We start from the raw sequence: 26,938 nt of genomic DNA, 5'->3' as shown, positions 1-26,938 counted from the left end.
AAAGAAGAAAATCATCCATAAGTCTTACACGTGATGTTTTGATATATTTCCTTCCAATTTTCCTTTGTCTTTTGTACAGAATTGAGAGCATACAATTTTGTATCTTTTTTTAAGGACCTAAGTGTTTGTGTCTCACGCAGATGCTCATGACCCCTCTAGCCAGCAGGCGGTGCTCTGCAGATGCCAGCTGGCCCCTCTGGGCACCATGTCCATTCAGGTCCAAGGAGCCCCGGTGGTCACTAGAAGGCAAAGTCCCTGCTTTCACAGATCCTTCCTAGGATTAGCTCCAGGGCAACACATCACGCCTAAATGAAGCAAAGCACCCCACTCCACCAAAACTAGCACATCTGACAATCGAAAGCATGTCGTAAGCGCCTACTTTGGCATGGCTCTGTACTAGGTACAAAAGAAGTCAAAATAAGCATAAACCCTGGACACTCAGTGACACTTTCTCTCATTCCATCCTGGAAATTAAAAAGGCTCATGCACCGTGGGTCACAGGACTATGAGTTTCTTAAGCATTATGTCTACGTCTTGTTCATTTTATGCCTATTTTATTTATTGAACAAATATATAATTAAAACCAAAAATCTAGAACTGTGCACTAAATTTGTCTGGCCTGTAATGTCTTACTTTCAGATAAGGAAATGAGTTCAAGGTGCTCAAAATAACCCATTCCTCCCCTGCCACGCTCCTAGCCAAATACTCCTCTCAAGCCCAATTACCCCAGATCTCTCTGGACACCATCTTGTTAGCCTTTTCCCAAGACATCTCCTGTGGCCCAAACACTTCCTATTTCTCTAACCATTTCAAGCCCTGAAGAATGCCTGGGGGTACTGAGGAAATGATTCTCCCTGAGCACAATTCCTCTTTTTAACAATTTTAAGGTGACTTGCTTACATGATCCTATGGTGAAAAGACCTTAGAAGAGGCAGCACCATGCGTGATGGTGAACATTAGGAGGAGGTAGTGAGAAGCGCAGGGTCTGTTTACATCTTCACTTCCCCAGTGAGCAACAGGAAGGCTCTGCCCCTTGGCTCACCACCCATGGGAGCTGGAATCTGGCTAAGCCTTGATTTAAAACTTGCTCATTTTCTTCATTTAAACAATCATTAGTATCACAGAGGACTCAGAGCATGCTAGAAAAGACACATGGCCTAAAAGACATTGGCTTGACTCTCAATTTTTGATGCTCCAAAAGCTAATGTGCATGACATGACAGTGCCTCATACCCTAAAGCATCACACAGCTGTATGATTTGTATTTATTATATCCCCTCAGAAGTCTGTCCTGGCTAACTGGACAGGGCTCATGGATTCCCCTAGGTCCCACTCCATTTAAATAGGACCCTGCTAAATGACCACCTCAGCAAGCATGCACACACCTCCACATCAGGCACAGCAAACTAAGGCCCACTAGCCAAACCTGGCCTTCCGCCTGTTTTCATATGGCCTGCGAGCTAAGAATGGTTTTTACATTTTAAATGGTTAGGAAAAAAGTCAAAAGAAGAATAATATTTCATGACGTGAAAATTACACAAAATTCAAATTTCAGTGTCCATAAATAAGGTTTTATTGGAACACAGCCACGCCCCTTTGCTTACATAATGTCTCTGGCTGCTTTCACCCTATAATGCCAGAGTTGAATGGTTGCAACAGAGACCTTATGGCCCACAAAGCTGGAAATATTTACTATATGGCCCTTTGCTGAAAAAGTTTACCAGCCTGTAGCCTATATACACTAAATGTGTGAACATGGCTAATGTTTCTGTTGTTCTCTGCCTGTCCACACCAAGGCTGTTGGTTCCTTCTTTAAAACGAGGAAAGCCCATCTTCCATTTCACACAGCACTGCCTGTTAGGCTTATTAATTTGTGGTAATGAAGACAGTAGGCCACTGACCTCTGCTGTTGGTTATCCAGTATTAAACACTCATTGCTCAGGATGCTTAGTCAATTTATCAGCACATTTAAGTACTAATTTAGTATCTCAGGCTCTGCTTGACATTATGGCTATAAAAGTCCCTGGCCACTAAGGATTCAAAATCTGGTTGGGGAAGTGAAATATACCCAGGTAAAGCCCTTAAAGAACAATAGAATGATACTTACATATATATATTCGCCTTTTTGAAGCACTCTTAGAATAGACGATGCTAGGTCAGTATATGAAGTGCTGTTATCATGGTACAGACATATGAGTACACGTTTAATTACAAACCTGCTTTATATATAACTATGGAATATAAAACTTACAAGTCATCAGGTCCCATTTCCTTAACTTAAAGTGGAAACTGGTGCCCATAGAGGTCCCACAGCTGGTTAGCTGAGAACCAAGACTAGAACTAGGTCTCTGGATCCCCCAGTCAGTTATATTTGACTAGAGCACTTCAGATTCTCAGGTCTTTTCAAAGCACAAGAATGCTTAAAACTAAAATAATGCTTAAAACTAAATATTTACTATACTTATCTTCATCCTGTAGTACATGTATTCCTTAAGCCATCATTTTGACCTTCAATTTCACCTCTGTTGACAATCTAGGAAAGAGAAGATGCCAAATTCTGATTTTTCTGCTCTTCCCTGATGTTTCCAATCATTTAAAGTGGAAAGGGAAAAGAAAAGATAATAATGAAATTCTTAAAAATCTGTTTTGATCACCATTTATTTAAAGAGAAATAAGCATTTCCCATATGTTCTCATGGAGAAACTACTGTAATTTTGTTTTTACATAATTTTATACTGTTTTAAAATTATATTTAAAGTATTTCTCATAACAGAGGCCTAAGCCTAGTATGAGATTGCCTGACAATAAAAACAACCGCCACCAAAAGGAAAAAACAAACCTTGAAAAGTTTAAAGTTGACCTGTAGTTATTCCATTTATATGTAGACAGTATAAAGAACTGAGTCACATGGACATATTATTGTCACAGTAAGTTCTTCTCACACTGGAAATAAATTTCTTTATGTGCTGCATTTCCCATTTCTCCCCTATTTCTTTCCTATGTAACCTTTTGCTATCACCACTGGCCAATTGGTCTGAGTACAACGCAAAAAAAGAAAAAGTAATAAAGAAATGAAGTTTAAAGAAATATACCTTAGGAAAATTTTGGCTCTTTCCTGCCTAAGAAATTTCAGCTGTTATCAATCACTGCATAACTAAATGTTGGCTCTAGCTTCTGCTTATTGGGGCTAAGAGTGCTGGCCTAGTTGCAAGATCCCAGAGGCTTTGATGTACCTACAATACTTGGCAGGGTCCACTGCTGCAGGCCTCGCTTGAGATTCCTGACTTACTCACTTTGAGGTTAGCCAGAGCTCCCTTCTCTGAATCTAAATTGCTGAGATGATTTGAGGCTCTGAACGCTGATCCCACAGGTCTGACTAGGTAGTTCTGTACTCCTCTTTAGAGGAACTGGGATGTGGGTAGCTTCGAGGCAGCAGAGGTCCTTAAGAGAAGTGGTATAGGATTTTCCACATCTGATAATGGCAAACTAGCTTGTTGCTGACCGACTCTCCTGAAATGAAAAGTTAGAAAACCTCTTTGAAAACATCAGAGAAACACCAAGGCAGTAAGGATTTGAGGGACCAAAATCCTGGAGAGAAGGGAAGTGCAAAGAGATGAAGCTGTTATTTAGCATCATTTTCCCCTTAAGGCAATTACCAAATTTCAAGCAGCAGCAGAGAAACTGAGCGGAGCAGAGCTTTTCGCAGTTTTAGGATTGATGAATAAATGAAAAGCAATAAGAAAAGTTAATATATTGAGGTATATGAGGAAGCCATTTGGTTTAAAACTAATTCAGCCTGACCTTGTTTTTCCAGAAAGGCCTGACGTGGCCTGTTGAGCATGCATTGTACATCTGCTTTCAACATTTACAATATCCCAAAGCAAACAATGCTGCCTTTAAAGATAGGGATGTATGCCTCCCCCCATATCAGCATTTCTTTAAAGATAAGCATTTCTTTCCAGAAACTAAGGGTCAAACTGACCTACTGTGTACATCTTGTGACCACTGACCTACTGCCCATTGACCTGCTGTGCTTATCTTGTGACCTGTTAAGCTAGCAAAACATCTTGTGACTGTAGTAAAGAGATATCCCTGTCATATTCGAGGTACGTTCCTTGTTCCAAGATGGTATATAACCACGCTGTACACCTCACTTCTTTGGAGTGCTTCCTTCCCTGGTGAAGGTCATTCTCTCGGGCTATAGTCCTCAGACTGGCTCATATAACAAACTCACCCCAATTTTGATTTATAGATTTATTATTGATTGTTTGTGTCGACAGGATGAAAGAGGACAATAAATGGATTTCAGGGCCCACCAAGGAGAGGATCCCAGGTAAACACCCTCAACTTTCAGTTGAGATGCCCAAAGGGGTATACCCTAGTATTAGAGGTGAACCAGAAACAAACCAATTCTCACAAAGACCAAAGCCCAACCTCCAATCTGCTCAATCTCTGATTGGGTCAGATATACTGCCACTTTATAATTGCCTGCAATAAGCAAAAGCTAATCTTTCTCTGGATGATAATTACCCTCCAGAGCCTCAAATTATTTACAATTCATCATATACAAGATCAGGTAGTCAAACAAAAATTGCCTTGTATACCAATAGACAAAATAAAATGGCCAAAAAACAAGAGAAGAAAATATGTAATAGAAACAGAGTTACAGAGGTTCCACATGTTATAGTTACCAGAGAGAGATTTTACAATATATTGGAACTAATTCAAGAAATTAGATGACAAGAGAACCAAATGGAAATTCAAGAATTGCAATATACTCTAACTGAAATTAATTAGATGGAAGCTTCAGAAGCAAACTAGACGTGGCGGAAGAGGGGATTAATGAGCTGAAAAAGGCCAGAGTGAAGTATGGTGAGAAAAAAGGATGGAAATACAGAAAAGGGGAAAGGAAATTTATAGGACAGGGTGAAATTAACTTGTGTTAAAAATAGTTCTCAGTAGAGAGAGAAATCAAGATGGCAGCATAAGCAAACTCTGAACTCACCTCCTCCCGTGGACACAGCCAATTTACAACTACTTGTAGAAAAGTTACCCCTGAGACAGAACTGAAAACTGGATAAGAGGAACTCCTGCAAAAAAGGACAATCCTAATTGAGGTGGAAGAGGCAGAAACTCCCTTCTGGAGAGAAAAAATGCCACCTTCACAAGCTGCCAGCTTCACGGCCACCTGGGAGCAGCCTAAAGGTACGCAGCCCTCCCTGGAGGAGCGGGGTCCTGAGCTGGGGAGCGCCCCCACTGTGGGCATTTTGTGGACCCAGCACAATCGAGACGAGTGGCATAATATCTGACTTTGCCTGCTACTAAAACACTGGGGAGTACCCCCAGAAAAGCTGGTCCACAAAGAAATTAAAACCGGCTCTTAAAGGGCCCATGCACAAACTAACCCATTTCAGAAAGCAACCTAAAATCACCAGAAAGAAAGGTGCACAGTGCTTTGGTGAAAAGAGACTCACCTGAAAGGCCCTGAGTGCATCTCGGTGAGAGGTGAGACCTCTCCAGGGACTAGGACATTGGCGGCGGCCATTGTTGTGGCCTGGTGTGGGCGTGCTGACACAGACGCCATTGGAGTTCTCCCTGGGGCCTGCTAGCCCAGGTCTGCTCCACACACTAGAGCACCGATTTAATCCAGCTCAGCCAGGGCAGGCAGCCCACCCTAGAGACTGGCACCACCCACTAGAGCACCAATTTAATCCAGCTCAGCCAGGGCAGGCAGCCCACCCTAGAGACTGGCCCCACCCAAAAACAAGCCCTCAGGCAACTTGTGGGCCTGCATAGATTGGTGACTGGATTCTCTGCAGCCTGGCAACTGAGCCCACTTCAGTGGGGCAGGGCATGCACAAGGAGCAGGTGGAGAGTGTGGGGTGGTGGTGGAGTGTGTGGGGCTCCCACCGTGGAGAGATTGGGTCCACTTAAGGAGGTTGGGGCACATACACGGGGCAGGACTGTGTTGACTGTGTGTGTGGACCTGTGGGTGGCGGGGCTTGTCAGCTGCAGCAAACTTTTGCTTCTCAAAGACCCACATAGGGGGTTTGCCCCACCTTCCAAAGCCTGAAACAATTGGGTGCTCCCGTGCCTGAGGCCAGCCCCACCCAGCTGCAATCCTCAGAGAGCTGACAAGAGACCTAAAGGCTGGAGGCTTATAGCAATTGTAAGCCCCTGAGCCTAACAACCTGCCACGCTGGGGGCCTACTCACTTAAAAGAAAGACTGCAACACAAATGTGGTATTAGAACTTGCAGCCAACTGTGCTGGGGCTCCCCATACCTGATAGAGACTGAAGGACCCACAACAACTACAAGCAGCTGAGCATTACAACAGCTGGCCAGGAGCATAACTCAGCCTCCCTGGGCACCTACAGGGAGAGCAAACAGACCACAACAGAAGGACACATGTAGCCCACGTAGGGGTGACCCCTGGAACATTGAGAACTGAGGGAAGCACACTGCAGGCTTCCTAAGGCATCACTTATATAAGGTCACCTATCCAAGAGTGGGAGATGTAGCTGACCTACCTAATACATAGACACAAGCACAGGGAAAGAGGCAAACGGAGGAGGCAAAGGAATACATTCCAAGTAAGGGAACAGGATAAAACCCCAGAAAAGGAACTAAGTGAAACAGAAATGAGCAACCTACCCGACAGAGAGTTCAAACTAAGAGTGTTAAGGATGCTCACTGATCTGGGGAGAAGAATAGATGAACTCAATGAGAATGTCAACAAAGAAATGGAAGATATAAAAAAGAAGCAATCAGAAATGAAGAATAAAATACAGGAAATGAAAAATTCACTAGAGGGACTCAAAAGCAGAGTAGAGGATAGATACAGAAGAACGGATCTGTGAGCTGGAAGAAAGACTAGAAGAAATTACCCAAGCTGAACAGGTAAAAGAGAAAAGAATTACAAAGAGTGAGGACAGTCTAAGGGATCTCTGGGACAACATCAAGCACACTAACATCCGTGTTATGGATGTCCCGGAAGGAGAAGAGTGAGACAAAGGGGCAGAGAATCTATTTCAAGAAATAATAGATGAAAACTTCCCTAACCTAAGGAAGGAAACAGACATCCAGGTACAGGAAGCACAGAGAGCCCCAAACAAGATAAACCCAAAGAGGCCCACACCAAGACACATCATTATCAAAATGTCCAGAATTAAAGATAAGGAGAGAATCCTAAAAGCCACAAGAGAAAGACAAGTTACATACAAAGGAAACCCCATAAGGCTATCAGCTGACTTCTCAGCAGAAACCTTACAGGCTAGAAGAGAGTGGCATGATATATTTAAAGTGCTAAAAGGAAAAAACTTACAGCCAAGAATACTCTACCCAGCAAGGTTATCATTCAGAATGGTTGGAGAGATCAAAAATTTCCCAGACAAGCAAAAATTAAAGGAGTTTGTCACCAAGAAACCAGTGCTACAAGAAATGTGAAAAGGACTGATTTAAGGGGAAAAGAGAAGACCACAAATAGGAAAAATTACCTATTTCCATGGTAAGAGGGTAATGGATACAAATGCACAAAAAAGAGGTTAGATATGATATCAAAAACATAAAATGAGGGAGGAAGGGAGTTAAAGAGTAGAGCTTTCAGACAGAGGTCAAACTAAAGAGACCATCAATTCTGTATAAAAGGAGAAAGAAACAGAGAAGGACTACTAAAACACTGAGAAAAAAAAGTTAAAAAATGGCAGTAAGTACATACTTATCAATAGCTACTTTAAACGTCAATGGAATAAATGCTCCAATTAAAAGGCATAGGGTGGCTGATTGGATAAAACAACAAGACCCATATATATGCTGCAGACAAGAGACACACTTCAGACCTAAAGACACTCACAAACTGAAAGTGAAGGGATGGAAAAAGATACTCCACGCAAATGGCAATGAAAAGAAAGCTGGGGTGACAGTACTCATATCAGACAAAATAGACTTTAAAACAAAAACTGTAAAAAGAGACAAAGAAGGGCATTACATAATGATCAAGGGAACAATCCAACACGAGGATATAACACTTGTAAATATCTACGCACCCAATTGTAGGTGCACCTAAATATATAAAGCAATTATTAACAGACATAAAAAGAGAAATAGACAGTAACACAATAATAGTAGGGGACTTTAACACTCCACTTACACCAACGGATTGATCATCCAAACAGAAGATCAATAAGGAAACATTGGCCTTAAATGAAACACTAGAAGAGATTGACTTAGTAGATATATACAGAGCATTCCAGCCAAAAACCGAAGAATACACGTTCTTTTCAAATGCACATGGAACATTCTCCAGGATTGATCACATATTAGGCCACAAAACAAGTCTCCATAAATTTAAGAAGATTGAAATAATACCAAGCATCTTTTCTGACCACAACGGTATGAAACTAGAAATCAACTATAGGAAGAAAATCAGAAAAGCCACAAATATGTGGAGATTAAACAAAATGCTACTGAACAACGACTGGGTCAACGAAGAAATCAAAGAAGAAATCAAAAAATACCTGGAGACAAATGAAAATGAAAATATGACATGCCAGAATTTATGGGATACAGCAAAAGTGGTTCTAAGAGGGAAGTTTATAGCAATACAGGCCTATTTCAACAAACAAGAAAAATCTCAAATAAACAATCTAACAATGCACCTAAAGGAACTGGAAAAAGAAGAACAAACAAAGCCCAAAATCAGTAGAAGAAGGGAAATAATAAAAATCAGAGCAGAAATAAATGAAATAGAGACTAAAAAAACAATAGAAAAAATTAATAAAACCAAGAGCTGGTTCTTTGAAAAGATAAACAGAATTGACAAACCTTTAGCTAGACTCACCAAGAAAAAAAGAGAGAAGGCACAAATAAGTAAAATCGGAAATGAAAGAGGAGAAATTACAACAGACACGTCAGAAATACAAAAGATTATGAGAATACTATGAAAAGCTATATGCCAACCAATTCGACAATCTGGAAGAAATGGATAAATTCTTAGAATCATACAACCTTCCAAAGCTGGATCAAGAAGAAGTAGAGAATTTGAATAGACCAATCACCAGTAAGGAGATCGAAATAGTAATCAAAAACCTCCCCCAAATAAAAGTTCAGGACCAGACGACTTCCCTGGTGAATTCTACCAAACATACAAAGAAGACTTAATACCTATCCTTCTCAAACTCTTCCAAAAAATTGAGGAGGGGGGGAAGCTCCCTAACTCATTCTATGAAGCCGACATTACCCTGATACCAAAACCAGACAAGGACAACACACACAAAAAAAGAAAATTACAGGCCAAGATCATTGATGAACATCGATGCAAAAATCCTCAACAAAATACTAGCAAATCGCATACAGCAACATGCTAAAAAGATTATACACCATGGTCAAGTGGGATTTATTCCAGGTATGCAGGGATGGTTCAACATCCGCAAATCAATCAACGTAATACACCACATTAATAAAATGAAGAATAAAAATCACATGATCATCTCAATAGATGCAGAGAAAGCATTTGATAAGATACAGCATCCATTTATGATAAAAACTCTGAATAAAATGGGTATAGAAGGAAAGTACCTCAACATAATAAAGGCCATATATGAGAAACCCACAGCTAATATCATCCTCAATGGTGAAAAACTGAAAGCTATCCCTCTAAGAACAGGAACCAGACAAGGATGCCCCCTGTCACCACTCCTATTTAACATAGTACTGGAAGTCCTAGCCAGAGCAATCAGGCAAGAAAAAGAAGAAAAAGGGATCCAAATTGGAAAGGAAGAAGTGAAACTGTCACTATTTGCAGATGACATGATTTTATATATAGAAAACCCTAAAGAATCCACCAGAAAACTTTTAGAAGTAATAAACAAATATGGTAAAGTTGCAGGATACAAAATCAACATACAAAAATCAGTTTCATTTCTATATACTAACAACGGAGTAGCAGAAAGAGAAATTAAGAATACAACCCCATTTACAATTGCAACAAAAAGAATAAAATACCTAGGAATAAACTTAACCAAAGAGGTGAAAGATCTGTACACCGAAAACTATAAAACATTGCTGAAAGAAATTGAAGAAGACACAAAGAAATGGAAAGATATTCCGTGCTCTTGGATTGGAAGAACTAACATAGTTAAGATGTCCATACTTCCTAAAGCCATCTATAGATTCAATGCAATCCCTATCAAAGTTCCAACAACATTTTTCACAGAAATAGAACAAAGAATCCTAAAATTTATATGGAACAACAAAAGACCCCGAATAGGTAAAGGAATCCTGAGTAAAAAGAACAAAGCTGGAGGTATCACACTCCCTGATTTCAAAATATACTACAAAGCTATAGTAACCAAAACAGCACGGTACTGGCACAAAAACAGACACACAGATCAATGGAATAGAATCGAAAGCTCAGAAATAAACCCACACATCTATGGACAGCTAATCTTGGACAAAGGAGCCAAGAACATACAATGGAGAAAAGAAAGTCTCTTCAACAAATGGTGTTGGGAAAACTGGACAGCCACATGCAAAAAAATGAAAGTAGACCCTTACAGTACACCATGCACAAAAATTAACTCCAAATGGATTAAAGACTTGAATGTAAGACCTGAAACTATGAAACTTCTAGAAGAAAACATAGGCAGTACGCTCTTCGACATCGGTCTTAGTAACATATTTTCAAGCACCATGTCTGACCGGGCAAGAGAAACAATAGAAAAAATAAACAAATGGGACTACATCAAACTAAAAAGCTTCTGCACAGCAAAGGAAACCATCAACAAAACGAAAAGACAACCTAACAATTGGGAGAAGATATTTGCAAACCATACATCTGATAAGGGGTTAATCTCCAAAATATATAAAGAACTCATGCATCTCAACAACAAAAAAACTACCAACCCAATTAAAAAATGAGCAAAAGACCTGAACCAACATTTCTCCAAAGAAGATATACAGATGGCCAACAGACACATGAAAAGATGTTCAAAATCATTAACTATCAGGGAAATGCAAATCAAAACTACAATGAGATATCACCTCACGCCTGTCAGAATGGCTGTAATTAACAAGACAGGAAACAACATGTGTTGGAGAGGATGTGGAGAGAAGGGAACTCTCATACACTGCTGGTGGGAGTGCAAACTGGTGCAGCCACTATGGAAAACAGTATGGGGATTCCTCAAAAAATCTAGGATAGAACTACCATATGATCCAGCTATTCCACTGTTGGGTATTTATCCAAAGAACTTGAAAACACCAATGTGCAAAGATATATGCACCCCTGTGTTCATTGCAGCATTATTCACAATAGCCAAGACTTGGAAGCAACCTAAGTGCCCATCAAGGGACGAATGGATAAAGAAGATGTGGTATATATACACAATGGAATACTACTCAGCCATAAGAAATGATGAAATCCAGCCATTTGTGACAACATGGATGGACATTGAGGGTATAATGCAAAGTGAAATAAGTCAGAGGGAGAAGGTCAAATACCGTATGATTTCCTTCATTAAGTAGTAGATAATAACAACAATAAACAAACACATAGAGACAGAGATTGGATTGGTGGTTACCAGAGGGGAAGGGGGGAGGGAGGAGGGCGAACGGGATAATTCAGCACGTGTGTGTTGTGATGGGTTGTAATTAGTATTTGGGTGGTGAACATGATGTAATCTATGCAGAAATAGAAGTATAATGATGTACACCTGAAATTTATACAATGTTATAAACCAATATTACTGCAATAAACAAAAAATTAAAACATAAATAAATAAAATAATAAAATATAGTGCTCAGTAACAGAGGCCTGACCCAAGTATGAAATTTCCTGCTTCAATAAAAGCAAAAATAACCAAAGGGAGAAAAATCTTGAAAAGCTTAAAATTAACCTGTAGTTGTTCTATTTATGTGTAAACAGCATAAAGAAGGAGAGGAAAAAGAAAATAGGAGAGAAGCAATATTTGAAGTTGTAATGGTTGAGAACTTTCCAAAACTGGCTAAAATCTTCAAAGCACAGATTTAAGAAAAGCTATGGATCTCAAGCCAAAAAAATACAAAGAAACCACACTTAAGTGCATCATAGTAATGCTACTGAAAACCAAAGATAAAGAAAAAAAATCTTAAAATTAGTCAAAGAGAAAAAATCAATAATTTTAAGGAGCAACGAGAAAACTGACATCTGACTTCACAGTGGAAGTCAGAGGACAATGAATGGCAGCTCCAAAGTGTGAAAGGTAAGAACTGCCAGCCTCGAATGTTATGCTCAGTGAAAACCCCCTCCCCCAAATTACATGAAATAAAGACATTTTCAGACAAACAAAAACAGAAAATGTATCCCCACGAGACTTACACTAAATGAAATACTGAGGGGCATTCTGTCGGCAGAAGTAAAATGATGTCAGATGAAGTCACAGGATGAAGATGCAGGAAGGAATGGAGAGCAACAGGTCAATACAGGAATCAATCTAAATCTAAAGGTAAATGTTGAGTTAATATAAAGTATGTAAAAACAATAAACATAATGTCTTGTGGGTTTTAAAATATATACAGAATTAAAATATAGAACAACAATAACCAAAAAAAAAAAAAAAAAGGCAAGAGGGAATTAAAAGAAAGTTAAAATGGCCTATTATCCTTGCATTGTCTGGGATGTAGGAAAATTCTAATTTATAGTAAATTCCAATAAGTCAAGGATACATGTTGTAAACTCCAGAGTAGCCCTAAAAAGAATATTAAGAAGAGCTTGTAACAAATTCATGAGGTGGGAGGAACAGAATAATTAAAATATTTAATTAATTTAAAAGAAGGCAAGAAGGGAGGGAAAAAGGATTATAAAACAGGTGAGATAAATGAAAACCAAATAATAAGACAGCAATTTAAATCCAAATACATCAGCAAAATCGAATTTATCATAGTGTCTGTGTTTATAGGGCAGAAACCTGTGGCCAAATCACAAATAGCAAATACATTTGTGTAAAGTCACTCATGTTATGCATACCCACAAAATACCAATGTTGATGAAGATAACTTAAAACTCATAATGTGAAGACATTCATGGCAAATAGGTTTATGGGAGTCATCAGCTAAATGAGTATTTAAGATCACTCAATGCATTAGAAAACTTGAAATGCTGTGAAATTTTACAGCCCATATAGGAAAGAAATTTGAGAGTGGCTTTCTCAAATAATCCTAAACATTTGATAATAATCCTAAACATTTATATGACATTACCAATAATGAGTTATGAAGCTGAAAGAAACTTTTCTAACCTCTTGTTAATAAGCCAATTTTTTTTTTAATTTTATTTATTTATCTTTCCCCCAAAGCCCCAGTAGATAATTGTATGTCATAGCTGCACATCCTTCTAGTTGCTGTATGTGGGACACGGCCTCAGCATGGCCAGAGAAGTGGTGCGTCGGTGTGCGCCTGGATCTGAACCTGGGCCACCAGCAGCAGAGCGCGCGCACTTAACCGCCAAGCCACGGGGCCAGCCCAATAAGCCAATTTTAATCAACCATGCTAGAAGACTGACTTATCTTTCTGATTTCTCCACAGAAAAGTATATCACCAAACCATTGTCATTTTAAGAGGAGCCAAATGAGGATGAAGCGAAAATACTTAAGAAAATGAGTATGATAGACATGTAACATGTGCCAGGCAGTTAATTAATTGATATTATGTTATTTTTCTGGATTTTGTGATGTTCATGGAATTTATCAACTTATTTAGATGGTAACTTACTGTGATTTCTAAATCTAAAATGTGATTTCTAAATATTTTAAAGCATTCACTTCTCTACCTAAATTTGTATTCATAATTTTATTGGTTTTTTCTTTAAAAAGCACCCTCCAAACAGTCCCCATAAAACCTGGATAAGGTCTTGTCATCTAGAGTTGGAACCACTGTTCTACTGCGTCACTCTGTTAACATCAAAGGAAATGAACATAATTCACAGACCAGAATCCAGTACTCCCAGTTCACTCAGTAGGACCTACCAGAATTCACTCATTTTTTTATTCCTTCCTTCATGCATCCATCCATTCATGTATTCAACAAACACTTATCAAGCACCTCCCACAGTTCAAGGACGGTTCTAGTGCCAGAGAATATGCTGATGAATGAGATAGTCTCCCATTTTTTTTTGGAGCTTATATTCTAGTGGTGGAAGACGGACAGTAAACAAGTAAACGAACAAATGAACAAAATAATTCTCAAGAAAATAATACTGGATGATATTTACCCAAGAGATTTGAAGACATACATCCATACAAAAACTGTATGTGAATGTTTATGACAGTTTTATTCATAATCACCCAAAACTGAAAATAACCCTGATGCCCATTAGCTGAAGAATGGATAAACAAACTGTGGTATATCCATAAAAGGGACTAGTACTCAGTACTCAGCAATAAAAAGGAGCAGACTACTGATACATGCAACAACATGAGTTGAAAGAAGCCAAACTCAAATAATCATATACTGTATGATGTCATACGATATTCTGGAAAACATCAGTGGTTGCCAGGAACTGGGGATGGAAGAAGGGGATAGAAAAAAAGAGACATGAGAGAATTTGGGGGATGATGGAAATGTTCTATATCTTGATTGTGGTGGTGGTGGTTATAGGACTATATAAGTTTGTCAAAATTCATAGAAATGTATACCTAAAAATTTACTGAATGCAAATTACACCTCAATCAACCTGAAAAAAAGAAACTAAATGATGGAATAGTGTTGGTCATCCCTTTAGATTGAGTGGCCAATGAAGACCTCCTACAGAAGGTGATACTTAATGTGTAAAATGAACCAGCAGCCTCTTAGAGGTTCCAAGGCAAATCAAATCATTTTAAGCAGCAGCAAATATCAGATACTAATCACCAGAATTTCAAAGTTGACTATAATAAACAAAATACCTTGTTCTATTACTGGGAGGTAGAAAAAGAGGAATGGAGAAAAAACAATTTTTATTCTGCAAAACACGTGTTTTAATTAAGAGAGAATTTATGCAAACCACACACACCAGGAGGATTTACAAGTGCAAAAATGCAAATTTAGTCTATTTTCAAAGGATGTTATTGACAAGCACAGTTCAAAAAACCTCACCAGGGAGTCCTTTCAGGCTATGCTTTATGTTTCATGATCAAGCTTGTGCTATTTTTTGCCTCCATGCATATTAGGTTGCCAGAAATGATAATTAATCACATGAAAGTCTAACACTTTAAAAGATAATGTATGAGAGACAAGGTCAGAGTTCTTTGCTGCCCTTCTTTCCACAGCACTCCAACTGAAAGAGCCTTGCTGGGAAACCCCACTTCCAATTGCACCTGCTCTCTGAGCACTCCCAGAGTCTGCCAGCAGCTGTGAAAGACCCATCACTGTGGGGAGACACGAGTTGAGTTTCCTTCCAGAAAGGCACCATATGCTTCAGAAAAATCATACTATAGAGAAGTTATGGAATGGTGGGTCACATAAACTCTTCTAACAGCGGGACTTTCTGGGAAAGACGCTTTACAAGAAATTAAATATTTAGTCTTCTTCTATGAGAAAGAGCCAATCTCCTTGGAATCAGTGAAGCTGGGCCTCTAGAACAGTAGAGGAGCTTCTGGAATTACTGAGGTGATCCCCTTAGAAAGGAACCACCTTGGAGTCACTCAGGGTATCTTCCCTCAGAACCGTAGGGTTTGGGATCAGTACCTCCCACTGTCCAGAGAAGGGAAATGGAATCAGACTCTGTGTTTCAATGGTTTCTGAAGAAAAGTTTCCAGTTCCCCTGAAGAAACTGGGACTTGGAATGAGGAGTGTAGGGGTCTAGTCTGACCACTCTGAGTTTGTTGTGAGAAGGCCAAATTCCATCTTTTGGTCTCTCTGTCAAACAAGGGTTTTGGACTTTAAGATGACTTCTCCTTGTAGCCGCTGGACTTTATCATTTTGTCGCTGCTCCAACACCAACCAAGCTGTAGTTATAGTCCTCTTACTAGATGTAAAGAGGGCCTCAGTGTCGTAGACAGCACAGACCCCATGGAGCTTCCTATATGATTAGGGAAGTAGAAAACACATGTATAAAAAGGACCTAGTAATACAAGGTAGGATAGTTTTGGTGTTTAATGAACAATACAGGCAAAAACATCTTGGGAAGGGATAAAAATCAGTGAAAGCAACAGATCAGGGAATGCTTCATAGAGGAGAAGGAACTTAAACTGTGCCCTGAAGGACTGATAGGATTTGGATAGATGGAGGGTGTAGAGCCCAGCCACTAGGGAGGGGGAAATGAAGTCGAGAAGAGAGAAGTCAAGTGGCACATGTGGGAGACAATGAGAAGAGTTTAGCTAGATCAGTGATTGTTCTGGCAAGTCTTGGGATAGGAAGATAGAAAGACTGGCAGATGGAAGAGAGCCTGGCAAAAGAGAATGGAGGGATCAGACAGAAGTTCATAATGCAGACCTGGAAATTGAACCCCACATGTATTCTTCAGAAGGTCTCAAAACATCAACAATTCCTAAATTCCCCAATGCCTAAATTCCCCAAGCCTGTGACTGGTGATTGTATTGGGCTGCCTGGTTTCTTCTCTCTTCATTTTTGGGTATCTTCCAATAGAAGATATTTTACAGACAGGAAGAGCTCGTGCAGCTGGGAGGCATTTGATATTTGCTTATCTGAGGAATTCTTGATACCCTCAATGAGAGAGAGCAGCTAACACAGATCTCGGGAAAGAGATTTGGACGCCAAGGCAAAGAGCAAACTCTCTTCTGCACTGTAGAATAGAACTTTCTGCAGTGATGGAAATGTTCTGTATCTGTGCTGTCCAGTAAAGTCACAGTGGTTACTGAGCACTTGACATGTGGCTGGTGTGGCTAGGGAACTGAATTTTTAGTTTTATATAAGTTAAATTTACACTTAAATAACCACATGTAGTTAATGGCTACCATGTTGGACCATGCAGCTCTAGATGTCAGGAAAGGCTGAGTACTACATTATCTCATAAATTCCTTGCAATCAATTTAAAACATCAGCACTTCAAGGAGTTTGCCTAAATGTAACAATTTCCTGTGTCTTTACACATTCCAAATCACAAGAGGGGGGAAACTTACGAACAGTCTTTTCCATGGAATACACACAGTGGAACTGCTGTGTACGTCCGTCGTTTTGATTCATTCTGCCAGCTCCATTCTAGCAGAAAAAACTCTGAATAATAATACTGAAGCAGGTACAATATAACTTGGGCATTATATGCTGTCAACATTAAGTCCAGATTTAAACTTTATGCTTACTAGAAAATAAAAAGCAAACTCTCCTTACCCTTTTCCTATTGAGGTCCAATTCAGGTCTTAAGTTCCATTTACATAATACTGAGGCACCTAGTACAGAGATGGGCATCTAGTAGGAGAGACCAGTATGTAAAAAACGTATCCGTCCATCCAACTATTTACCTATCTATCCAATCATCTATCCATCCATCCACCCATCCATCCATCCATCCATCCATCTTCCCATCCATCCACCTATCTTTCCATCTATCCATCCATCCACCCATCTATGTACTCCCACAAATCTATTTACTAGCTCAAAAAGAATAGCTTTTCTCTCATTTACCCAAATATGAGAGCTTAATAGAAACAATTAAGAAGCAGGTGACTGTGTGATACATTTTTACAAGTGTGCTGTCAGGGCCGCCCCGTGGCTTAGTGGTTAAGTGCGCGCGCTCCGCTACTAGCCGCCCGGGTTTGGATCCCAGGCGCGCACTGACGCACCGCTTCTCCGGCCATGCTGAGGCCGCGTCCCACATACAGCAACTAGAAGGATGTGCAACTATGACATACAACTATCTACTGGGGCTTTGGGGAAAAAAAAGGAGGAGGATTGGCAATAGATGTTAGCTTAGAGCCGGTCTTCCTCAGCAAAAAGAGGAGGATTGGCATGGATGTTAGCTCAGGGCTGATCTTCCTCACAAAAAAAAAAAAAAAGTGTGCTGTCAGATGAATTCCAAAAAGGGGGAAGAATAATAACAATGAGAAGAAAATTATGCATTAACTAACCATAATTTTAATTAATCAATATTTATTGATCACCCATTTGGTACAAGGAACCATGTGAGGCATTGTTAAGATATAAGAATGTATAAGAAATATCCACTCTCAACATTTTTATAATCTACTTCAAAAGTTAAAATAATGAATATAGGAGAGGCTAAAAAAAGACCAATGAGTAAAATACTTCAAAACAGCAAGATGAAAGATGTCACAAGATAATTCATGTCTCAGATAATAAGCCTCATGTTTAGAAGAGAGCAGGAAATTTGGGCTAGAATGGTCCAAATTAGGGCTTTAAAGAGAAGTCTTAAGCCAGATTCTGAATGATAGGCAAGATGACAGATAAAAATCAGAAGCTTTTAAAATTTAGAGGGACCTTAGAAATAATCTAGCTCAACTCTATTATCTTACAGATGATTCAACTAAGTTCAGAAAGTTAAGCGACTTGGTCCAACTCCCTTATATGGGTAGTAATGGCAGAAAAAAAGCCTAAAATGCAGGGCTCTTGATGCCTATTCCAAGCCCATAACATCACATGTGATGGGGAGGAAAGCTTTTCTAGTTAGGAAAGCAGAAAGCATTCTGGAGAGTGGGTGGGACACAGCATAAGCAAGGAAGCAGAGTCAGGAACTCATCAGTGTAACCACTGTGTTATGAGGACTTCAGTGTGTGTGTAAGGGGAAGAAAGCACGGAAGGAGAGGGATGGTGGGGACCAATAGTGAAGGGGCTTGAACGCAAATCTGTAATTGGTCAGCTGTGTGAAACCCAGAATTCTGGATTCTGGGACTGCCTTGAAGTCTCCCTTCGGTGGCAGCAGTATAAACTTTTTTAGAAAAGTGTTATTCTTTTCATATTAACAAAGACTCAAGTTCCCCTGGGGAAGGGAAGAACTGCAGAAGGGAGGTTGGGATGAGCACTGGCATTGCTGGTCAACCTACAGGGAGCAGGGTGGATGATTATCACCACACTCGTTCATACCTCAGAAACTCTGAGTCAGTGGATTTTGGATGGGGGCTAGGAATCTGTATATTTTTAAAGCTCCCCAATGATTGTAATGATCATCCTGTTTGGAGGGTCTTCTTTTACCAATCTATCAAATACAGACTACCACTTTGGAAAACTCTTTGACAATATTTACTAAATATATGCCCCCTATGACCCAGCAACTCCACTCCCAGGCACATACCTAAGAGAAATAAACACTTATGTTCCCCAAAAAGCATAAATAAGAATATCCAGAGCAGGTTATTATCAACCCCAAACTGGAAACAACCCAATGCCCGTCAGTATTAGAAGGGATAAATAAACTGAGGCATAGTCATACAATGGAATACTACACAACAATTAAAAAGAACAAACCATTGCTATGTGTACCAACATGGATGACTGTCATAGACCTAATGATTAGCATGAGAAGTATGATTCCATTTACATGAGATTAAAGAACTGGCAAAAATAATCTATGGTAATTGAATTCAGACTAGTGATTGCCTCTCTGTGGGGCTGAGTATTAACTGGAAACAGGCATAAAAGAAACTCCTGGGGTGCTGGGACTGTTCTATATCTCCATCTGGGTGGTGGTCATGTTGTCATATAGACATATGTAAAAACATATTGAAGTGTACCCTTGTTCAGTTTACTGTCTATCAATTATAGCTCGTTGAGAAGAAAAAATATAGATATTGTGTGTGTGGATGTATATATATATATATATATATACACATATTTGCCTTGCCAATCTCATGAGGTTGTTATAAGACTCCCATAGCTTTTAAAAATGAAAAAAATAGATAAGTACAGTCTTATCTTATTTCACTAGGTCAATATCTATTCTTGCTGAAATTGGTTAGATCACTGCCTGTGATTCAGGTGATCTACCAGCTTTTTTAAGCCTTAGCAAAACACAAAAAGTTAGTTATATGGAAGGTGATAGTAATTTCTGAACTTAGGAAGGACATGCAGTAGCTATAAACTTACTGAGAACACACCAGAACTGCCAAAGGGTGCAACCTGGCTCTTGCAAGAGCCTTTCTGCTGATGGTGAATTTGGTCTGCTTTGAGACTCTGGAGAACACTTCCCTGCAGCTGCATCTTTACATTCCACACCCTCACTTTCCTCTCTGCCCCCCTCCCTCCCCAAGAAGACAGTAAACACCATCTGTACCACTGCACTCACCAACCTGGAGACCAAAATCTCATCTTCCCATCAAGAAAATGACCCTCACCCTGAGGTGCCCTCGGCCATTGGTAACGAGCCACAGACCTTCTGCCAGCTCCAAAGTTTGCCTGCCCTGAATCAACACGTGAAACTGCCTGTGGTGGTTAGTACCTGATGGGCAAATGATCAAGGTTAGAGCAGGCTGGAGGTGAGTGGCGGGGATGGTGAAGCCGTGTCCACTTGGTGCGATATGCAAACCTCATTTCTGGGCTACTATTTTTCAATCTTTGAAAATGTCATGTGTGTTCGGCAGTGTACTTTAGGCAGCTAAGTATAACACATGTCTACAAATACTGATGACACTATCTTTATTTGTCTTTTACTAGACAAAGCCAGATCACCTGGGGACTGTTTGTTCCTCTACAAAATGAGAATCCAGCACCATATGTATTAAAATGTGGCACATTTTCTTCAAAGTATAAACTTTCAAGAGCTGCTTCTATGCCTTTCCCTGTACGCTCTCAAATCCTTATGTATCTTTAACACCATGACATACAGTTGATTTTAAAATAAAAATTTATAGTCTCTGGTTCATTGTACCAGCTTTTCTTAATTTGACCATATGGTCTATGATGTGTCTGGAGTCTATTCATTACTGTGTCCGATTTCTAGAGCTCAGAAGTACATAAGATACGTTCAGCAATTTGTGTGAACAACCTGCAGATACTGCCTGACTGGTTAACTCAAGCAAGTGTTTTTTACATGATAGACACTTGAGAAACGTTCAAAGAATGAACATGAATTTTTAAGATGAATAAATGTGAATTTTAAAGCAATATGTTCACTCTAAGACATGCAGTTCACAAATACATGTACTTCCCAGAATAAAACATTGTACTGGACTCCCCCCTGACAAAACCTCAAAGGAACTGGATATGGAAGTACATCAATAAAGATATTAAAATTAGAAATCAACTTTGAATGGAAGTTTCTCAAGAAAAAAAATTTAAATAATGCTTGATTTCACTTAAGAGATACTTGGAAAAACCAGCTCACAAACTGTTCAGTTACGGAGAGCCAAACACAAAATCAGCTGTGAGAAAAGTTAAGCTGTCTGAGGAAAATGAGTTTCAAGGAAATGTTGCTTATTTTCTCCTCGTGGTTATTTCTGAAAAGCATAGTTTGAAATATAGGAAATAGGAAATGCAGTGGGACTTTTCTGTTCTCTGAAGACTCTGAATTGCTTCTAAGATACGTTTACTTGGGGTTTAAACTCCATTAGGTGTGATTTTTTTTCTCATCAGTCAATTAATTTTTCAGGGAGGGAGAAGTTAGGAAAAAGAAATGCTAAATGGATTCGTCTCCAGAAAATACACCTCAATCTTGTGCTCAGAGATATTTTTTCTCATTTGTCCTCTTTTGTCCCCGCCATCCACTCACTTTTCTTTTTTAAACCAATATGCTAAACTCAAGAAGTAATCCCCACAACAAAAACCTGCCTGGAAGGGAATCTGAGTTTGAGTAAAATTTCGCTTTGGCACGTTCCACGTTGTCCCAACGTGGAAGCTCATTTACCAAGGGCATCGACCACCCTCAGAGAGAATAGAACTTTCCTCCAGTACTTACCTGTCTGCTGAGAGAGCCGTGAGTGTGAAGACAGACACCCCCACGGAGGTTAGCTGTATAAAGGGGATCAGTTTGCAGCCGATCCTGCCAAACAGCCATCTGTCGGCCAGGTACCTGCTGGCATCCACGGGAGCGCATGTTACCAGGAGGAGCAGGTCTCCCAAAGCCAGACTGGAGATGAACAGGTTCGGCACGTTTCGCATGGACTTCACGGTACAGAAGATCTTGATCAGGGTGATGTTGCCAATGAGGCCTATCAGAATGATGACCCCATAAATTGCAGGGATGACATAGAGGATCCCCGGGTGGAACCAGTCGTCGTTCATGGGGAGATCCGCACTGTGATTGGAGACGTTGCAGTGCACGAGATGGTCCACTTCCAAGTTCAGAAGCAAGCAATCATTTAGAGCCATCCTCCAGATTCTTTCCCACCTAAAAAGCGCCCTTAGATGCTGTTTCTTAACGTTTGATTTTGCAACTGGGTGAAGATGAGAATACAACCTATGCTGGGCTCTTTATCTTCTGTAATAAAAATGCTCTGCGTACATATATACTATGCATTCAAAAGTGTCACTGTTTTGATGCTGGTGCTGCCCCGGCCCTCACATGACCAATGCAATACATCTCTAAATTCAATAAGTTAACAACAAAAACTCAGCCAAAAAGGGCTTAGAATTAAACCCACTCTGTATCATCTCTTCCTAGCTCCATTCTAGTCTGAGTCTCCCTGGCTGCAGTTACCTAAGAACTTTTGGCCTGCTATTTTCACACGGCATTTCCTGTCTTTCCTGATACTTAGAACCTGAAGGTTTAAAGTGGGTAGAAAAACACTGCACTGAGAAAGCCTCAAATCCTATAGGCAGGATGCTTTGTGCGTCACTGGCTTCACTAGCAAACGGCAGCTCGACTGAGCTGAGGCTCTGAAGAGAAACCAGGGCTACTTAAACACAGAGAATGCCAGCCCCCTGCTGGACACTTCAATCACTGCCCAGTCGCCTGCTCTCCCCAGATGAGAATCGACCAGCAGACTGCAGTTCCTACATCTACACGGCTTAACAGATGCCTTCGGTGTCTCACTTAAGATGCAGCACCTGTGGTAGGTATTTAGTAAGTGTTGCTAGCATTCTGTAAAGGCACTGGAAATCTTTCTGATACTATGTCCATGAATCCAGATGGGACTCACATCCCATTTTCTCATCTTTTCCAATATATTAGAATGACATGTTAAGGTTGCTATAAAATGAGGTCTGTCTCTGAAGTACATGCACACCGATGCACAGGGTGTCCACGTGTGAGCTGTCCCACTCAGCCTTCCCACCGCCTCTGAACGAGGACTGCTATTGAGGAAAAATAGGCACAGGACTCGTGCCTTAAACTTTCAGCAATTGACATCTGGAAAAAACCGGAGGCATAACGCACACATGCTCTTTCCCATAGATTTGCCAGGCCATATCTGTTCCCTTTACCAGGGAGAAATTAAATCGGGAGCCAGCTGTATTCTTAACTCTCAATGATCAGTAGTCTTTTCCAGAAAAATGGGTCTTTTCTCATTGGATCTAAAAATTACATGAATTGGCATTTTGATGCAGTTATTTGCAATTTTTCACTGAATGCTTGCCACAGTTTATAGCAAATTTCCCCTTAAGTCTTGAGTGGGAAATGAACTTAAAGGAGTCACAGCTAGAATACCGAGGAATTGGCGAGTAGAAAGAAATAACTTAGAGTTGACGGGGTGCTAGGAAAGGCTTTATTGAGGAGGTACTATTCGACTTGAGCTTAGACCTTTAGCCAACAACTTATAAATACACTACAAGGGTGTATCTTCAAGACATATGTGGAAACAGCTCTTCCAGGTACATCACAGGAAGCCAGTTACCAACAGGCATTGCCATTTGAAGGTTTGGTTTTTCAGGATCCATAAGGAATAGAGAAGCTTGCACTTATCACCATGCCAGGACCCACCACGAAAACCTTCAAGTGTATTGTCATGGAAATTTCCAGTGGCGGTCTACAACACTGGCTGCCATGCTCCGTCCATAAATCCAAAGGGCTTGTGCTCCTCTCAGCCAGCAGTAGAGAGTCTGATGCTGCATGCCTGGATGGGGAAGAGCTTCTCAGTGGAGACCAGTATCACCAGTAATGAGTCAGTAACCACAAGCCTAGTGGTGTTGATTAGTTACTAGCAGAATAGCTTAATAATGCAGTATATGGGTTCTGTGCTGAAATCCTGGCTCCCTCATTTATTGCCTTGGCGAGTTACTTGCTGTCTTAAGCTTCGAGCTCCTCATCTGTAAAGTGGGGATAATTAGTGAAGTTAAATGAAATTATCCATATTAAGACTTCATAGTATTTGGCACATAGTAAGTGTTCAATTAATATTAGCTGCTATTACTATAACTATTATTATTGTTGTGATTGAGAGAGATTATTGTTGTGATTTTACTTTGGAAAAGCCCAATAAGGTCTGAAGAGCAATCAACCTTGGATCAATAGGCCAAAGATCCTACTCATACAGGTGAATCAGCAACTCCTCCATTTACCTGAAAGACATTTCTTGACCATCTACCAGTTTCCAGACACCGTGTAAGAGCCTGAGAAAAATAACATGAAGATAGTTGTTTGTATAAGACTCTTCATGATCCCAGCTACTCAAGCTCACAGTCAGAGGACCTGGTTTCAAAGAATAACACAAGAAGTGTTTTCACGTAGATCCCGCAAACACTTTTGTTTGTTCTATACTGGATCAATAATTTTGCTTCTCGAAATTGCTGTGGTGGCTTTCTTCTCTGCTTATTTACCTTTCTTCTTCTCAATGACAATGATTGTTTCTGGCATTGTTTTTGTCGTCATTACTGGAGGGATAGTCTTGTATGAATTATGCTGAAACTGAGAGGAATTCACCACTCTCTCAGAGGAATTCACCACCACTAGCGAGGCATTGAACTGCCCAGGATCATCCTGAGGATTTCAAAACAGAGGCAGCAACAGCCAGCACCTGATTATAATATTATATTAAACCTAGATATCTTTGGACCTTTCAACCTTCTGAAAGTTCCTTGAGTATTGTTTAAATAGAAATAAACTCTGGCTTCTTAAAAAAGAAAAAGTCAGAGCAATTTAGACCCCATCCCCTCTCTAGAACGAAGCAACTACCTTTTCTCCAGAGAAGGTGACATTTGATCTTAAAGGTTGAGTAAGTGTTTGGCAGGACCTTTTGAACAGAGAAAATAGTATGTGCCTAGGATAGAGTCATAAAGGAAAGAGCATGGTGTTGAACAGGGGACAGCTATAAGTCCAGAAAGGCCATCCAGATTGGAAGAGAGGAGGCAGGGAAAGAGCAAAGTGAAATGCAGCTGGAGGCAAGTTTGGGTGAGATTGTGATGGATCTTGTATTCTTGTTAAGAAGTTTGATCTAGAGGGCTTATTTTTGGTACACAAAGAGGACTCCTGGATGTTGTTTCCCTTTATTTCTTTAGGCACCCCTGTGTGCTGAGTCAGCCTCACTTCTTAAATCCAACTGGGCCATTAATGTTTCTTCCCATGTAAGTTAAGCTGATGCTGATAGATATTGATTTCTCATGGCTGGTGTTAGCATTATGTGTTCCACAGCACTATAGACTGTTCTAACGGTATTTTAGGAGTGAAGATATATTGAGGTTCAACGCCTAATATTTTCTGGGAGCAAGGATGTTTTAAAAAGCTACTTAGAGAATTTTGATGTCATTTCAACTAATTAGCCATAACGACTCTTTCCATTCTTACCATTATGTGTCACCTTCCGGCAGATCACCAAACATACTCAGACATTTGCTTAGCTTTTTCTTTAATGGTGAGCATAAGATGCCTTTGACATGTGAAAATGACATGGAACAAATATAATACAAAGTCCCTGTCCTCAGAGACTCCAGTTTCCGAATAGAATTGGAGTGTGACTCAGCATCCTTTCTTATGTGTCAGGGCAGGGATGTCACTTCTACTTCTATTTCAGTCAAGAGAGTCACATTTTCCATTCTTCCAGAGAAGTGGATTTTCTGTGGGACTTGAATATGAAGGAGGCAGTGACCTGGTAGAATTTGGGAGGATGAGTGGACTCAACAGGACCAAAGAGAGTCTCTTCCCACCAGCTATGTGCATGGCACTGTGTCTTCCAGTAGCTGGCATTCTTGGTAGAGTGACAACAAACATACACAGACAAGATAAAGTTATAGAGTGGGTAGCATTTGTAGGTAGAACCAGAGCAAAGAGAATGGGATGCTCTGGGTCTGTTTGAGAGACAGTCTGCCTAGAACAAAGATTTGGAGGGGAGTAATAAATGAGAAATAAAGGAGACTGGATCTGCTGGGGAAGACTTTACATTTAAGGTTTCAGGTTGGACTTTAGCCTATAAGATACTGGTTCATAAACAATCATCAAGATTGCCTGGGGTGCTTCTTAAAAATGCAGACTCTGAGGGCCTACCCAGACCTACCAAATCAGAATCTCCAGGGATGGAACCTAAGAATCAGTATTTTCCATGAAGTCCCCAGTGGATTCCAGCACTCTGCTCTGCTGGGGACCAATGATGCAGGTAGTGTGCGATCCAGAGATCATGACACCGTGACAGTACTTGTGCTTTCCCTTCTGCAGAGTGAGAGGGTGAGCAAGGAAGCACATTTAGGAGATTGTTGCAGTGGACCCTTTCTACCCAAAGTGTGGTCCTTGAGCCAGCAGCATGGGTATCACCTGAGAGCTTGTTAAAAATACAGAATCTCAGACACGACCCCAGATTTCTGAATCGTAATCTGCATTTTAACAAGATTCACGTGCACATTAAAGTTTGAGAAGTGCTGATCTAGGCATTAGTGAGATCTGACCGAAGAGGTTAAGAAGCCAGGACAAGAACTGGGAACAGATACGAAACTGGAATCTCAAGTTCAAAATAGAACAAGCAATTGGACCAACTCGAAGCTGAATGAAGAACCACTGAATTGGGGTTTTTGATATCCCTGATAATGGCTGGGAAGTATCCCAGACTGCATGGCAGGTAAGCTGTTTTGGCCACAATACAGGGGCAAGAATCCCATTACAAATGTAGGGAATACAGGCAATGAAGAAGCCCAAGGTGGTGAATTTTTCTTTTTA

At 40.2% G+C, this 26,938-nt stretch overlaps 1 protein-coding gene across 1 annotated transcript in view; it reads right to left on the bottom strand.

Moving 5' to 3' along the window:
- Positions 1-22,705, bottom strand: part of GRPR (gastrin releasing peptide receptor) — a 38,615-nt gene extending 15,910 nt beyond the window's left edge. The window contains exon 1 of the mRNA XM_058535496.1: positions 21,818-22,705. Within this exon, the coding sequence (XP_058391479.1) occupies positions 21,818-22,230 (413 nt within the window). The 5' untranslated portion in view covers positions 22,231-22,705. The remainder of the gene's footprint in view (positions 1-21,817) is intronic.
- Positions 22,706-26,938: the final 4,233 nt, after the last annotated feature.

Source organism: Diceros bicornis, chromosome X, assembly GCF_020826845.1.
Source record: "Diceros bicornis minor isolate mBicDic1 chromosome X, mDicBic1.mat.cur, whole genome shotgun sequence".
Lineage (NCBI taxonomy): Eukaryota > Metazoa > Chordata > Mammalia > Perissodactyla > Rhinocerotidae > Diceros > Diceros bicornis.
Note: the sequence above shows the minus strand (reverse complement) of the source record. Positions and strands in the feature narration are given on the sequence as shown.